The sequence below is a fragment of the Felis catus genome, chromosome B2 (assembly GCF_018350175.1).
Source record: "Felis catus isolate Fca126 chromosome B2, F.catus_Fca126_mat1.0, whole genome shotgun sequence".
NCBI lineage: Eukaryota > Metazoa > Chordata > Mammalia > Carnivora > Felidae > Felis > Felis catus.
In genome coordinates, this window is record NC_058372.1 from 129,239,061 (window position 1) to 129,255,380 (window position 16,320).

The 16,320-nt window shown below is 40.7% G+C and overlaps 1 protein-coding gene across 8 annotated transcripts in view; it reads left to right on the forward strand.

Annotated features, from left to right (window-relative positions):
* PHACTR2 (phosphatase and actin regulator 2) overlaps nt 1–16,320 on the forward strand; it is a 273,832-nt gene that overhangs the window by 204,892 nt on the left and 52,620 nt on the right. For 6 of the 8 annotated variants that reach the window (XM_045058152.1, XM_045058149.1, XM_045058147.1 and 3 more), the window contains exons 4-6: nt 3,138–3,296; nt 9,924–10,160; nt 14,031–14,562. In XM_045058152.1, the coding sequence (XP_044914087.1) occupies nt 3,138–3,296; nt 9,924–10,160; nt 14,031–14,562 (928 nt within the window). The remainder of the gene's footprint in view (nt 1–3,137; nt 3,297–9,923; nt 10,161–14,030; nt 14,563–16,320) is intronic. The other 2 variants (XM_045058151.1, XM_045058150.1) reach the window with 1 other exon arrangement.

Below are 16,320 nucleotides of genomic sequence, written 5' to 3' on the forward strand. Positions count from 1 at the left end.
ATTGGTTTTTGCTCTGCCTAATCTGGTAAACTATGTACTTGATCGCTTATGATATCATATACTTATTTCCCAGAAATCGGACACTGGTTGACCTTTTTGTAACTTTTGTGAGCTGAACATTACAAGTTTTAAAACATAAAAGAAGAAAAACAATTTTTCACCTAAACATACTGTATTAGGTTTAATGTTTGGGAAGCCATAAGTTACTGAATTGTACTTTCTGCCTTTTTTGTGGCCCCTAAGTAGACCTATAGAAATGACCTAAACCTTGAAAGTTCCTGGTGATGCCTATAGTAAACAGTCTTTTCCCCTTTTCAACCAAGGGCTGGAAAAAAATAGTTTTCTGTCATTTTTCCAAAAACAATTATCTTGAGAGTTTCGGTCTGTTTTCAGCTCTAGCCAGAGACTGGAGGCTGCTGTGCTTGGTGACAGCCTCCTGTCTTCTACCAGTGAAGATTCATTCTTTGCCTTGATCTGCTTGACCTTGCCTCAGCTCTCTTGACACTTACTGTCAATTTTGCCCTTTATTCAGTGAGCCAGATAGGCTTTTAGAATCCCTCCAGCTCCCCTAGGTTTGACCATCCCACCCCACCCCACCCCACACCCTCACTCTCAGCTATATTGTTATTATTATTATTCCTTTTAGATGATCTTTTTTACAGTAAGATCTAACTTCAGCTAAAAGTTCAACAATTGGCCTTCTCTCCTGAGAATTCCAAGGTCTAGTCCAAGTTCCTTCCTTATTTCTGGTTCTTTCCTTCCATCTCTCCCCGTAGCTTTAACACGAGGGCAAGGAGATGTTTCTGCCTGCCTTCCAGCCTCCTTTCTTTCTCTCCTGTGGTGTACTTTTTAACCTTCTGATGAGTCACTCACCTTTTGGTCTCACAGCCTTCTCCTTATCTCTGTTTCTCTGTGAACTATATCCCAGATACACTTGTTTGAGCAGAAGGAGGTAAAGCCCCCAGACGTCTGTGTATCTCTTGGTTCACTTTAAGCTTACAACCTTTTTTGAGTTGCCTTTTGCCTTTGCACACGAATGCTCTTATTGCTATAACGTCAGCGTCTTTCCCTGCTGTCTTTTGCCAGCACGTGTGTGTGTATTTTACTTACATACGTAAACTGTATCAAGGACTTAACTTATTCTAACTCTACAATAACGTACAAAACTAGAAAACTTTTTCAATACACACGCCAGTTAGTTATTAATAACTTCATCTCTACTGTGTTTTATTCTTGAATTCTGTATTTATCACATATGTGTCTCCTTTTTCTACAGTTATTTTCATATGCGCTAGCTTTATTTCATACCTCGAAGTAAGTATCTTTCCACTTTGTTGACTTTATGTGATAATCCAATTTCTTATTGCACCTTGACTATTAATTTTCTCTCTAGCTTTTTTGTTCTAGATTTTAAAAAATCGGTTCTTTAACCTACTATAGAATTCTAGCTTAATAAGGGTTGAAACAGAATTAAATTTTCATTAACATAACTTCAGCATATTTTTGTTATCAACTAAAGCCAGAGAACTCAAAGGTAAATTTATATTTGGGTTGCCTAAAAATTGAGGGTTTTTTTATATAAAGAAGTGGTTTTCTACTTTGTTTGGAATTTTCCATTCTTGCATTAGTTTTTGGTTTTCCTGTGTCTAATACCTGGACATTACATTATGTCTCCCCTCCCTTGTTTTTAATAGTGAATTCCTTGGGATCTAATAATAAGAATGAAGAGTCTTTTGGTTTCATTTTGGTTTGACCTATACTCTTCGAAAAGTATTACCTTAATTTTATTGAAATAGTTAAGATTTATTTGCAATGGCATTACCTTCAATTATTGTCTATTTTACTTTTATACAGGAATCAGATTATACGTACTTGGAAGTTATATGGCTTCAGCAACAATTTCATTTTCATTTTGAGCATGACAGAATTCCATGATATGTATTTTTCTTATTAAAATGTCATGCCTGTTTTTGTGGAGAAGGCCAATGGATTTTATTGTTGAGCCAAAGCATTTCAGTCATATTTAATGAAAATTTGAGAGATGATCTCAAGTTTTATTTGTAACGATTGCCAAAATAAGATTAATAAAAAACTGCATAAGAATAGCTGTAATCATGCATTTCTTCAAGTTTGCAAAGTCAAAACTTCAACTTTATTATTATTATTATTATTATTATTATTATTATTATTACTTTTACAATGGTAGCAAAGCCTCTTCAAATGTTCCATATATGACCTAAAGTTAATCTTTTCAAGTATCACTGAGTTAAGAGTTTATGCAAAATCTCATTCACTTTTGAAGCTTCTAAAAATTATGAAAGTTCAGAGATTAAAATTAGTTATTTCTGATTTAGATAACATATTGCAAATTTTATTTTCAGTTGTGATTTTTAAAAAGTTCCTCTGCAATTACTTTTTCTTTTAATTACATGTTTTTCCCCCTAATGTTTTCAAATTATTATTAGGTCACATTAAAGGCTTTTGGTCAGTTATATGTGACAATGATCTGAATACATTTTAATATTTCCATAAGTAAGAAAATGAAAATAAAATTAGCCTCACTACTAGCTTTTCCTGAATACAGAGTGGCAGTTATCTTTCTATGTAAAGTTAGCATATCATAGATGCAACAATCTGGAGACAGTGGCAGTTGGAAAATTTCATATTATCCCTCTTATCATTTGTATGTGTAACTACATTTCATGTTATTTGTGTACTTATATTCACCTTGTGTTTTTAGTGCTTGTTAAAATGTTTATTCCATTTTTCAGATTTCTCCTTTTACCGTTCAGTGTCTGAATGACAGAGACTCCTAAGTCCTGACTTCAACAAAACCAAACGCAAGAAGAGAAGGGCTGTGCTGCCCTGGGATATTTCATAATTAGGATAATAATTTCTACTGTCCTAAAAGGGCACATGGATATCCCCACCATTACTGTTTTTCCCCCAAGACTAAGGATTTCCTAGCTCTTTTGTTTGAATGAAATGTTTAGTAAAACATGGTGAAACAATACAGGATGTATTTGGTTCCCAGGGCCTGATACATGAACCCAAACCCTATAGTCCTAATAACTGGAAAACTGGGTTTTAAGAAAACCATCAAGTTAGACATCTAGGTGTTTCTTTCCCCATTTTAGATGGAGATGTAACAGTTAACTTTGAAAATTCAAACGGGCACATGATACCCATCGGAGAGGAATCTACCCGAGAGGAAAATGTAGTAAAATCTGAAGAAGGTAATGGCTGTGTAGCTGAAAAAACACCACCTCTGGAGGAAAAGGCAGAAGATAAGAAAGGTAAAATCAAGAGAAACCCCCTATTCTTTTGTTTCAATACAGCTCAATATTGAGAACCAGGTCTTAGGCTCCAAACAGTGATTCTTAGGTTAGGACTAGTTAGAGAGAGAGCAGGTTTGCAAATACAAAGAAGAGAGAAATTATAACTAGTGAAGAGAAATAGGATGATTTTCTTAGGTAGATGCGTCCATTTTGTAAGCACATCATGATTTATTTTTTTATTTAATTAATTAACAATCAATTAAGCATTAATTAACAGTGATAATCAGAAGGGATATTCTCTTCAATCATTAGAGAGCTGGGAATTTTTTTTTAATGTTTATTTTTGAAAGAGACAGAGTATGAGTGGGGGAGGGGCAGAGAGAGAGGGAGACATAAAATCTGAAGTAGGATCCAGGCTCTGAGCTGTCAGTACAGAGCCCAATGTAGGGCTCAACCCCGCAAACCGTGAGATCATGATGTGAGCCAAAGTCAGATGCTTAACCGACTAAACCACCCAGGCGCCCCATATCTGGGAATGTTATCCTTTCCTTGGAAGCTTTTTTTTTTTTTTTTTAAGTTTATTTATTTTGGGAGAGGGAGCACACAAGCGGAGCAGGGGCAGAGAGAGGGGGAGAGAGAGAGAGAGAGAGAGAGAGAGAGAGAGAGAGAGAGAGAGATTGAGAATCCCAAGCAGGGCCTCTCCACTGTTAGCACAGAGCTGACGTGGGGCTTGATTGCATAAACCATGAGATCATGACCTGAGCTGAAATCAAGAGTCGGATGCTTAACCAACCGAGCCATCCAGACGCCTCCTCAGAAACTTCATGTCAGTATTATGTTTATTATTTTTTTTTTTTTTAGAAAAAATGGTATCAATCTGAATATCTTTTTTACTGGTTAGAACTGACCCCTGTGAGCATATCAGCATGGTAGGACATCAAAACCAAGATGTTTCAGCATAGCACTGTCTCCATTAGTGGGAGCTTGGCTGGTGGCATCCAGATACTTAATGTTGTAGGTCCTAGTTGAGGTTCTAGACATGTCTGAGAGAGACCCAGGAATAGTTCCCAGAGATGCTAGGGACTGTGGTTACTGTATTAACCACAGAAACCTGCTTTATGATTTGTCTGTGCAATTAGAAATTTCAAAACATGCCAGGGGCAATTATGCTATTCTCTGAAGGCTTCTTTAAAGACCTTGGTTTCTAGAGTGAATATGCTATGGTCAGTTAAGATACCAGCAAAATATATGACTAACAAGGACCCCTCAAGACATTCACAAGTTCCTGGTCACTGGTTCTAGATGATTCCATGCAGCATAGAAATGAATCCTTAGGAGACAGACTGTTTCCTGTTCTATAATGTCTGCCTATGAGTTGAATGGCAAAAACTTGTCAGACCTAGCTTAAGTTCTGTAGGCATTTTGAGAATTCTTAGAAACTGCTGAAAGCAAACTTCTCTTCCTCTGTTCTTGACCCAAATCCTTCAAAGACAAAAGAACAAAAACAAAGAAACAAAAGGGCATTTGACAGATATTGTAACTTAAAATTACTTTCTCTGAAAGTCCATAACCCCTTGTTTGCATTTAATTAGCCTGCAGAAGTTTTAGAAGCCCTATTAACAATCTGTTAGAAATTTATTGTTTTGCTTTATTCAATATTAGGCATAGTATTCGGGGCTTTCCTTAGTCCTGCTCCATTGAAAGACTCTGGTTAAACTTACAAGTACTGACTATAAGAAATTAATATTTTTAATGATAATATCCCTGGAACATAAAGAGAGAACAGACCTACATAGATTTCAAGGGGATTAATTTGAAAGTATTCGTGCAAATAGTGATTTTTTTTTTTAAGTCCAACTGTCCTGTCTCACCAAACTGTTGAATTTCAAATCCATCTGTGGTTTGTCCCTGATACAGTCTTTTCAACATTCAAGAATCACACCCTTAAAAAAAAGAAAAATCACACCCGTCATTATGGAACAGTCCATCATTAGTGCTTGTCTGGTCCGTGTGGCATGTCAGTCATTGGGCTGGCCTAACTTCAAAGGAAGTGTTTCCCTTATCAACCTAATAAAGTGTTGCTGACAGTTTTATGTTCATTAAGCCAGCAGGCCCTGATGTTCTAAAAAGATGGCAGACCTCGTAGTCATAGGTCCACGGATGTTTGAGAGTGTTTTTGCTTTCTTATTCTTTACTTAGAATTAGTACATTCAGTTCCTTTCGGTCAAATAAGGTCCAAGATAGCGTCTTGCTTAGCTAGTCTGTACTGAAAGAGATAGAAATAAATGCTGGACATGCTGCCATATCACTAATAAGGCAGCAAAGCCTCCCTCTCACAGTGTGGATGGTGCACCTGCCAGAGCCACACTGAAAGTGGGGGGAAGCATTTGGTGTGGACGCTGCTTCCTGAGAGCAAAAAAGAACGTCACTCATAACTCACGTTACATAGTATTACGTTAAATAGAAAATACCTCATACGCCAAGATCACCATTTATTTCTCTGGAAAGATAGCATTTAATTCCAAACAACCACCCAAGATTCCCTTTTCCTTCTGCTCCTTTCATGGTCTCACTGTCATGCAAATCCACGATCCCATGTCCTTAATTCACCCTTTGGCTGTTCTTAATTCCTTTTTTGGGGGGTAAAATGCTCCCTTTGCTTTCACATGAAACGAATTTATCCAAGAGTGTTATTTGATCCATCGATTAGTTATATTTGCAAAACCATATCATGTGCCTTTACAGTCCCAAATGCTTGTATCCCTTTTTAAGATAATGTGTCCGTACTCTAATAGTTGAAACATGAAGATCAAAGAAAACAAAATAAATGGCAAGTGCCCTTTCCATTACACCATGTGTGGGTTCTGCCCAGGACACTTGGGTGTTCCTGGGTCTCTGATCCTCACCAGAATCTCGAGTTGGTACTTGGGCCTCTGATGCCCAATACTGCTGACTTTTCCCTTAAAACCTTCAGGGCTTTTAGTCTCCCATTATTCTTTCTCAGTAAGTGCCTTTAAATACATAAGAAAAACTGATCTGTATTGTGTTAAAGATACATTGGTGTTAAATGTAAGAAATCTGAAAATTATTTGATACTATATCCATTGAGGTATTAGAGAGCACTTTCAATGAAGTAACAAGTGATTGACATGCATCTGTTTCACAAACAAGAATGAACGTCTACCATAGGTAAGACTTTGCTGGGACCAGAAAAAGAATGGTGAGTCAGAATTGCCCTTTGACTGCAAGCAGATTGTGGCCTCCGGGAGACCAGCATCAAAACACCTGAGTACAGGGAGCCAAAGAGTTTGCGGTGAGAACCACCTTTGGTTCTTAGAAGCAGATATTTCCAAACTGAGGCCGAAGGAGACAAGGAGGTAGTCATGTGAAGGAGAGGAATAGGAGCAAAGGTGACTTCTAGGTAAGGTGAGGGCCACATGCTGTTCTCAGGTTCGCTCTAAGTGCCGACCTGAACGTTCCATGGGGTGGAAGGAGCCACACTTGGAATTATAGTAAATAGCTCTCCTCCAGACCATATTGTTTTGAAGCACAGTATCTGTATCAACCCAGAGTGACTAGGCACCCCATCCTTACCCTCCTCTTGGAAAAGTAATACTCATATACACCATCAGTTTATATCATGCCTTCAGATCACATGGTAATAATCAAAAATACAATAGCTTCCTTCATACCTCCCAGATACAAGTAGAGAGTTTGTTCTCTACTAAGGTGTTGTTGATAACTATCGGCCAGTCACGTTCGTTGAATAGACCTCGTGTTTAAAGCATTGTGTTTAATGGGATATGACATTTAAAAAGTTTTATTTATTTTTTTTAATTTTTTTTAACGTTTATTTATTTTTGAGACAGAGACAGAGCATGAATGGGGGAGGGGCAGAGAGAGAGAGGGAGACACAGAATCTGAAGCAGGCTCCAGGCTCTGAGCCGTCAGCCCAGAGCCCGACGCGGGGCTCGAACTCACGGACGGCGAGATCGTGACCTGAGCTGAAGTCGGACGCTTAACCGACTGAGCCACCCAGGCGCCCCTAAAAAGTTTTTTTTAATGTTTATTTATTTTTGAAAGAGAGAGACAGAGAGCGAGTGAGGGAGGGACAGGGAGAGGGAGACACAGCATCCGAAGCAGGCTTCAGGCTCTGAGCTGTCAGCACAGAGCCCGACGCAGGACTTGAACTCACGAACCGCGAGATCGTGACCTGAGCTGAAGTCAGATGCTTAACCGATTGAGCCGTCCAGGCGTCCCAAGGGATATGACATTTTAGACAAAAGGAATTTTCAGTTCAGTCAGAAGAGCATACAGTTTGCATACAGACATACACCCCACTTAGGGTTCTCCAGAGACTAGACATAAATATTGGCCCTCTGGCAAACACGTACAGAACATTGGCAGAGTCCACAGAGGACAGAGGTTTGGATGGTGCTTGTCCACGAACACGAAGAGCTCACACTCAGCGGGTTCACTTTCAGCCTAGGTGGGATTGTCACTCCCAGCTGTCACAGAGTGACCATCTCCTCCCTCCCAAACCCAGAAACCGCATTCTTCGGGACACAGCTTTAGAATTTGAAACCTTAGGCAGAAGGAAGTCAGATCTCTGGTGATAGGCCTGTGCGGACAGGCGAAGAGCTGTAAAAGTTTATAGCGTGAGAGAGAATGGAGATGCCCGGTGCTGGAGATGAGTTCATGGGCTCTCACCATGGAGAGGACTTGATCTCTTTGCGTTATGCAGCTGTCTAATCTTACAAAGAATAATCTCAAGAAGTATGTAAAGAGTAGGCCGTTGCCCCACATCACAAGTCAACATAGATTTATATGTTTTATGTTAAAATGAAGTGATTTGCGTGTACCATCAACTTGTATTGTTCTTGCCTCTGACTTTTGTGAGTAAGTGGCCTTCTGCTTCAGACCAGGTAGGTTAGGAGAGTCACTGTTGTACATACAACACAAAGACACACATACAAAGTAGCCTCTGGTAAATACTGAGTAAGTAGCTCAGACCATAAATATAAGAAAAGTTCAGTGGCAGGAGGGGACTGTGGTAGGTTTCATGGCTGGGAAAAGATAAAATAAAAGCTTTATTGATTAACTACTGTAACTCGAATCATTCTTTTTTTTTAATTTTTTTAAAAAATAATTCATTTATTTTTGAGAGAGAGAGTGCAAGCAGGGAGGGGCAGAGAGAGAGGGAGACAAATGATCCGAAGTAGGCTCCACACTGACAGCAGCGAGCCCAGTGCGGGGCTCGAACTCACGAACTGTGAGATCATGACCTGAGCTGAAGTCAGATGCTCAACTGGCTGAGCCACCCAGGTGCCCCTCTTTATATATATATATATATATGTATATATATATATATATATATAATTTTTTTAATCATTCTTATGGCAGTTATATATGTGGATGGATGGGATGTAGTCCAAAAAATGGGGGGAATTCTCAGTTTTTACTCACGAGAATGAGAAATGAAACAAAAGAGATCATAATAAAATAGGATGCATTCTAATATCAAAGCCCTTTCTTGATCATTCAATAATGGGAGGCTATATCCAGTAAAGGCTTGGTCTTGTCTTAACACTGTCTTACTTTTTTTTTTTAATTGTGTTCCATTTTTAAAGAAATGCTGCTTAGCTCTTTGGACCAGAACTGTATTTTAAGTTATTTTAATTTCAGTCAGCCACTATTAGAAACAATGCAGATATGAGTACATGAATGAACACCCAGCCTCTCCACTTTTGATAATGAGAGACTCCGACCGTTTCTCCTCCAGTTAGGCAAAATCTTGTGAGAGGCTTCTGTTCTTAGGTATGAATTATCGTTTAATGGATTCCAACCTTTGTCTTTTCAAAATTGTTACCTGTGTTTACATGTCAAAACAAATTTGATATTTGGGGGGATTCTGTGCCCTCTGTACCTGTAGTTGTGACACTGTTTGAAAAGGTCAGAGGAAGTTACTGAGAAATGGGAATTGTGTTCCTGGGAGAGCTTGAGAGTATTTTAATAGTAGAAAGTAGTGTATTCTTCAGTGCGTTGTGCTTCCCGGAAAGGATTCTACAGTGTCTCCCTTAGCTTAGAAAATTACTGATGTTTGACCACAATGAGACAGAGCTCATAATCCTTTCTGGTTGAGGGCATGAGTTCTCCTGAGAGAAGGTCTCTCCTCAAAGGGTATGAAGGTCGTGGAGTCCAGTCATTGCCTCGCTGTCAGCCCCCTGGCGTCACATGCAGTGGGCTAACCAGCCCCACCCAGGTGCCCTTCCGTTTTGTTAAGTTTAAATTGAGCCCTCCTGCCCGTATCCTCACCCGGCAGCCTCCGGTGTCACGGCAGGTGTCAGCCCCTGGCAGTGGACATTGGCGCTCCTCCTCAGCACAACTTCATCAGAGTAACTTGGGCAACCTGTTTTATCACAGGAATGGTATATGTACGCAGACAGTGCGCCCCAGTTTGGCTTTCGGCCTTGGTACCTTTGGTCCTTCTTCCCCCCAGCTGTACCCCCCCGGTGTAGAACCCACACTGGTTCCCAAGGGCCAAGCAGCCGCGTGTTTGTATCTCTGTCGCCATATGTCTTGCTCCTTCCGTTTATATGGTGTCTGTCTGTATCAGTGTGCTTCTGTTCACTTTCTCATTTATAGAGAACACTGAAAACCACCCTGAAACACCGGCTCCTGCTCCACCTCCTCCAGCTCTTCCTAGGCCTAAACCCAAACCTAAACCCAAAAAAACACCGGGGCCTCCAAAAGGGGCTGCTGCTGGGGTAAGCCCCAAGGGTGACGAAGTGCCTCCTATTAAAAAAATTACCAAGGCTCCTGGTAAGCAGGCCCCCGTCCCTCCACCCAAGCCAGCAAGCCGAAACACGACCCGAGAGGCTGGTGAGTATGCCCCCTGGGGGCTCGAGTCTAGGGTGTTTGGCTCTGGGTGGGGCTGATTGCTTCCAGAAATGATGGACTTTTCGGTGTCTGGTGTCTTAGAATGTAACACCGGTGGATTTAGTTTTGACATAGACAGTACACAGGAATTTCCTTTGTTGCCATCTCTACCAAAGGAAAGTCAACCAGTTGATTAGTTGACCTCATTACTTTTTGGGTGAAGAGACCTCTTTCATCCTAACGATCCACTATCTGTGTAAGAACCAGTGCAAGGATTCAGGGCGTCATATGCCTGATGAATGGCCGTGATCTGATAGCACATTATGTACACATCGCCTGGCCTTCTGCCTATTTCAGTTTATGGGTGGCCTTTTGGCTTGAGTTTTCCTTCCAAATTATCTTAAGTTGCACAGAAGAATACGACACTTACATCTTTGACGTTTCTGCTGGCTCTTAGTATCTTAAGTCTTTCCGCACACACAGTCATTTCTCTACTGACAAATGCTGAAGGATCCTATCCGGTCAGCCCCACGCCACCACCCTCTACGGTGCAGTCACAGCCATTTCAGTGGAGTTGAGAGCCACCGGCTCAGTGTCCACCCTCCACGCTATTTTCCAGACTTCAGTGTATTGTAAGCAACAGCGTCCTAGAAGTCCATTTACGAGTCACTAGAGCACACTGCCAGAGGTGGTGTGGGGGACCTACGGTAACTGCTTGTAATGTGTGTCCCACTTTCCGTTCAAATCAGAGACGCTCAATGCAAAGTGGCGCTCCCAGTTTTCCCATGAAGTAGAGTAAAGAAGCTTCCAGGTCCACCAGCTTTAAAAAGGACAGTCATCAAAGTATACACGCTAAATGGGTTTTCCCATTAACACATGCAAAAAATTCTCCTGTGGTAGCAAACCTTATTTTCCTTAAAATCGGCAGCAGCTTTCTTGCCATTGGCTACCAGAATATGCCTTCATATTGATCTTTTTCCCTCCATCGTTTATACCCATGATGCTCAAATGCGGAGAAGGGCTTAGTTGACAGTATAACGGAACTCCAAATACAAATAGGTATTTCTCTACCTGTGCTCCTCTCTTCAGCCTTCGACCTTGAGTGTCTGAGTGTTTGCTAAAAAGCTCTGAAATGATATGTCTCAGAACATTGTGCTCACAGTGCCTATGGGCCATTTCCTCAGGCACCAGCTGCCCTTCCCAGGTCAGCGTCCATTCTTGTTGGTATCTCTGTGTTTCCCAGACTGCCTTGCAAACCCTGCAAGCAGTGCTTGAAATGAGGCAGGCAGTGATCCACTTCTTAAAGAAAAGCCCAAATCACCCCATGCTTGGGAATTGCACAGACTTTGCCATTTCTTGCGCCCCATGTGGTAGCAGCTCACGACTGACTCGACTTACTTCTCTCAGAAGAAAGCTGGTGACTAATGCCAGGGCAGGGGACAGCTTGCATGAGAGATTTTGACTTATTTCCAGATATTGTACTTGAAGGCTTATTTATAGATTCTTGATCTTCTAGGAGAATACTACAGTCATATTATTATCCATTGTTTTAAAAGAGGTTCCACCGGCCCATAGTGTGAATAACAGCGTTGCTCTTCTCTCAGGCCATCACAGAGAAACAGAAGTTGCATTGAACTATACCAACAAGCCAGTTGTGCAAGGATACTTTCATCAACTGCTGATTAAACTCCTTCAGAATCCAGCTGATACTCCATTTGTAACCCTTTAGAGTCTACATGGCACCTTTGTTTTACTTGAATAATGTTGTTGGCCTTCCAGAAAAGTAACTCCAAATACTACTCTTGATTTGTAGTCAGATGAGTTAAGTTCCTGTAAAAGCTATCAATTAAGATTCTTCTTCAATTCCTAAGTTAGTATAGACCTCCAGATAACCAGATACTGGCTTAGCACATTCACCTGCTTGGTGAGTGAAATAAGGTCATATCTCTGGTATTTTTTTCTTTCTCATTGTTACACACAGTGTAAACACAGAAGTATTTAACGGAGGAGAGATAGCTTTACTTTTTTTAGTCATGGTCTTAATTCAGGGTAACTTCTGTAACACGGTTGATTTCAGCAAAGTCTTGTCATTTTAGAAGACACATAAAGAAGTATCTTGAAAAGTGTGACTTGAAGTTCTACTCCAGGCATTGCAAAACCTGTCTTTTCCTTTAAGTGCAGCTAAAGTTACCTTGGCTGTTACAAAAGAAAGAAGTTTCTGTAAAAAAAAAAAAAAAAAAAAAAATATATATATATATATATATATATGATAGATAGATACACATATATACACATATATATCTCTATGTGTATATATCTATATATATAGAGAGAGAGGTATCTATCTCTATATTTATATCTATCTATCTATATAATACACATTGATATGTGAAATGGATTCTGTTCGGTTTACCTAAGAAAATTGAACATGTTTAGACATCAAATCCTTAGATCTTTGTTGGGAAAAATACATTTAGAATGGACTTAGATAGTAAAAATATGCTTAATACCTTTGTCTTATTAGGAAGTGAAGATTGTTAGCTTCAAAGAAGTAGTGTTAGCATGCCCAGACTTGGGGTAGTATGAATTCTAGTTGTGTGTATCTAAAATAATAAAGCCCCCAAGGAATAGAGGTTTCTTTTAAGCCTGGATCTTGTCACCAAGTGAAACTCACTTTTTTAAAGTATATCAGAGTTGATGACGTCTTACATCTCATTGTTTATTCCCTTATTTGTTCTTTATCTCTTGACCCTCCCAGCCAACTTCAATAAAGTTATAAGCATAAAGGTAAGTTACAGTCACATCTGTTGTGGATGGGCTCCATAATGCTAACAAGGAGGTATTTTCTAATAGTTCTACGGACAATAGTTTAACCCCTCACGGAAAAGAACACATCACATTACAATGGAAGAAGCAATTAGGAGAAATTTATAGATAGTAAAGGTCATGAAACAGAAGACTGTGTCTCCCAAAATGATACCCAAAAAAAGCAGAGTTAAGCTTTGTTTTCCTGCAAATGGTTTGGTTGAAGGCAGTCCCATCCAAAAGTCAGACTATCCTTCTAATGGCCACAACCATCCTCTGCTGAAGACCTTCTAGGAACAGAAGTGGCAAGGAAGATTGGATTTGTGAAAGTGTCACAAGATCTGAGAACGACACTTCTTTCTCTTCACGTTATTCGAATGCTCCCCATTTAGAAATTTTTTTTGCAAAAAATCATCGTTTCTGCCTTTTGATATTTTGAAGAGGACTTGTTTTTCATATGTGGCCATATGTTTTTACTCTGCCCCATCACCACTGTAGACGGAGGTGTGGGCCAGCCTGGCCAGCTTCTCTCTCTGGAGCCATGGGGATAACTGGTTTGGAGTTGAGTACATTTGTTTCTGGTCCAGAAAGGAGCTAGAGGCACATACTGGGGCCATTTGTGAATGTGGGCCACTCCACTCCCAAATAGACATCACAGAACATGTATAATTTGTGATGAGTACAAGCTGTCTGTACCCAGACAGCTGTTGTCTGTCTTCTGTACACTGTAATGTTCCTTCTTTGGAGCATACAAGGGCTTATTCAGGTGACCTGTAGGACAAGGAGCATTTCCCTTTGGCTGGGCCCAGCTAAAAAAAACTAGAGGAACTCCTTGGTCTCTTTAGGAGAGGACTCTTGTCCCCTAGGGTTTTGCCTTCAGCATCACTGGCTCCCTCCTAGATTCGAGGTAGGGAGGGGGCAGAAAGTAAAACTTATCATTATTAGCCTATTTTCTTGTATTCAACAAATGTTCACATTTTGAGGAGAACATCATGATTTGACAATTGCAACTCGTTCGTTTATTTAAAAGGCTTCTTTGACTTTTAATGCAAAATCTCTCTATTTTAGCTGGTTCCTCTCATTCAAAAAAACCAACTGGGTCCAAAGCATCAGCTTCACCATCGACTTCCTCCACCTCATCTCGTCCTAGAGCTTCAAAGGAGACACTTTCTAGCAAAACAGGGACAGTGGGAATCACAAAGGGCAAGAAAAAAACCGGCAAGCAGCCAACCTCTCGACCGTCCTCAGAGGCAACCACTTCGGGCACGTCCGACCTTAGAGGAGACCCTTCTGAGACGAGGGTGGAGAGTCTCAAACCTGAGCAGACCGTCCCTGGGACCGATGAGCGGACCACAGGCAAACCCGAGTCTGCGGTGCCTCTACCCCCTGTGGCTTCACCCCCTGCTCCCCCCGCCCCTCCACGTACTCTCGAGGCGCAGTGCACTGTTGCCCCAGACACGCCTGTGGTCCTGGTCAACGATGGAGCTGCCCTGCCCGCCCCTGCCTTAGACCCAAGTCAGCTTCTCTGGACCGAAGAGCCAACCAACAGAACCACTGTCCTCTCAGGCACTGGCTTAAGTGTTAGAGAAAATGCAAAATGGTGAGTCGGGGCATAAACCCCCATGTTCTGTCTGTATCCCCTGTTAAGTTGAGTACTGAAGATCACTGAACCACTCTCTTGGAGATGAACGTGGAACCGACTTGGTGACTGTTAGGTAAACACACATGTTTTTCATAGCCCTGCCCCAGGAGCGTCATAGGCAACTGAGAAAATGACAACTGTCCTCATGACAGGCACCACTTCAGATCTTTGGCTTTTAAGTATATTTAGAGCCTGCTTCATCCCTGCTCAGCAGCCCCTTTTCTTTTCCTTGGACAGTTCCCTTTGCTTTCCTAAAAGCGGTTACTTTAAGTCTTGACTACTTGTGTCCAGATTGCTCACCCATTCCTGCCCACGAGTCATTTAGCCTTCTCTTCCTCTAAGAAAATAAAGACCATCAGGTAAGAACGCTCTCAGATTCCATCTCCTTTTCCTCTAGCCTCAGAGGGGGCTCCCTTTCTTGCTTCCTCAATTCACCGCCCGACTCACATGTTAACCTCCCCTCTGACACATTTCAGTGCTCATCCAGACAGAATCGTTGTTGCAGCTACTCTCCTCCAGCAGCCCTTTTTTCCTACCCATGGGCCAGGACTAAACCGTATATCTGTTTGCCAGTATATCCCCAGCAACCAGTGCAGAAACTGGTATGCCACGGACATGACGTCATCCAGTTGCCCAAGCCAGAAACCTGGGATTCATCCTAAGGGTCCTCATTCTTCTTCGTTCCCTGCATCTAATCCCTCACAAAGTCCTATACGTTTTCTACTTAAAGACAAAAAAACACATTAGCTCTCCTGTCCCTCGGGTATGAAGGGAGGGCTGTCTGGGTATAGTAGACGTTATAACCAATTCTGTCCAGGGAAGCGTTAAAGCTCTTAAATCCAAACTGTTCTCTCCTATTTCTGAGAATAAGACCTAAATTCACTCTTGTGATCATTTTAATTTAGTATGTTCTCTTTCAAAAAAAAACCTGTCATGTTAGGACTTAAAAAAAGTAGTACATTAATTAAGTTGATTTGGATCAAGAGACTATCAGCATTAATTATTCAATTGCTGATAATAATCACCTTCATTTATTGAATAGTTATTTAATGTCAGGAACTGTCAAGTTACCTTTAGTTCACATAAGTCTTCTGAATATCTCTGATTAATAGACAAGAAAACAGACTCTGAGAGACGTAGCAGAGTTAGCCCTAGATTCCCCACTCAGTAGGTGGCAAAACCAGCAGACACACTCAGAGTTGCATGTCAAATTCCATGCTCTAAGAAATTCCATACGTTTCCAAAGCAATTGCTTCTACTTCTGCAGTTTCATTTGTGTTTGTTTCTTGTTTTTTGTTTTTGTTTTTATCCTTTCGAGCAGCGTGGTTGGAAGGAAAGCCAAGGCAAGATAAACAAATGTTAAATTACCAATTATTTTATTTGTTGGACATTTTAATAAACAATATGGGAGAAAACATTGAAGTGAAAGACTGTGATGTCCTTAATACTTCCAGCACATAGTAGATTTCTTCATTTATTTACAGTGAGTGTTTTCCAGCACTGCAGTGAATTCCAACCTTTAGAATTCAAGAATCTCTTTTTCGGTGTATATTTTCTGCTTGTCTTCTATGTGCTGGGCAGTGCACTCAGCACCAAAGACACAAAAGTAAGCAAGACATTATAGTTAAAATTAGCTTTTACCAAAGTAATGTCCAACACACAGGAAGTACAATTGTTTAAGACAGGTCTGAATAGATTGGGTGTATGGGTTTATTA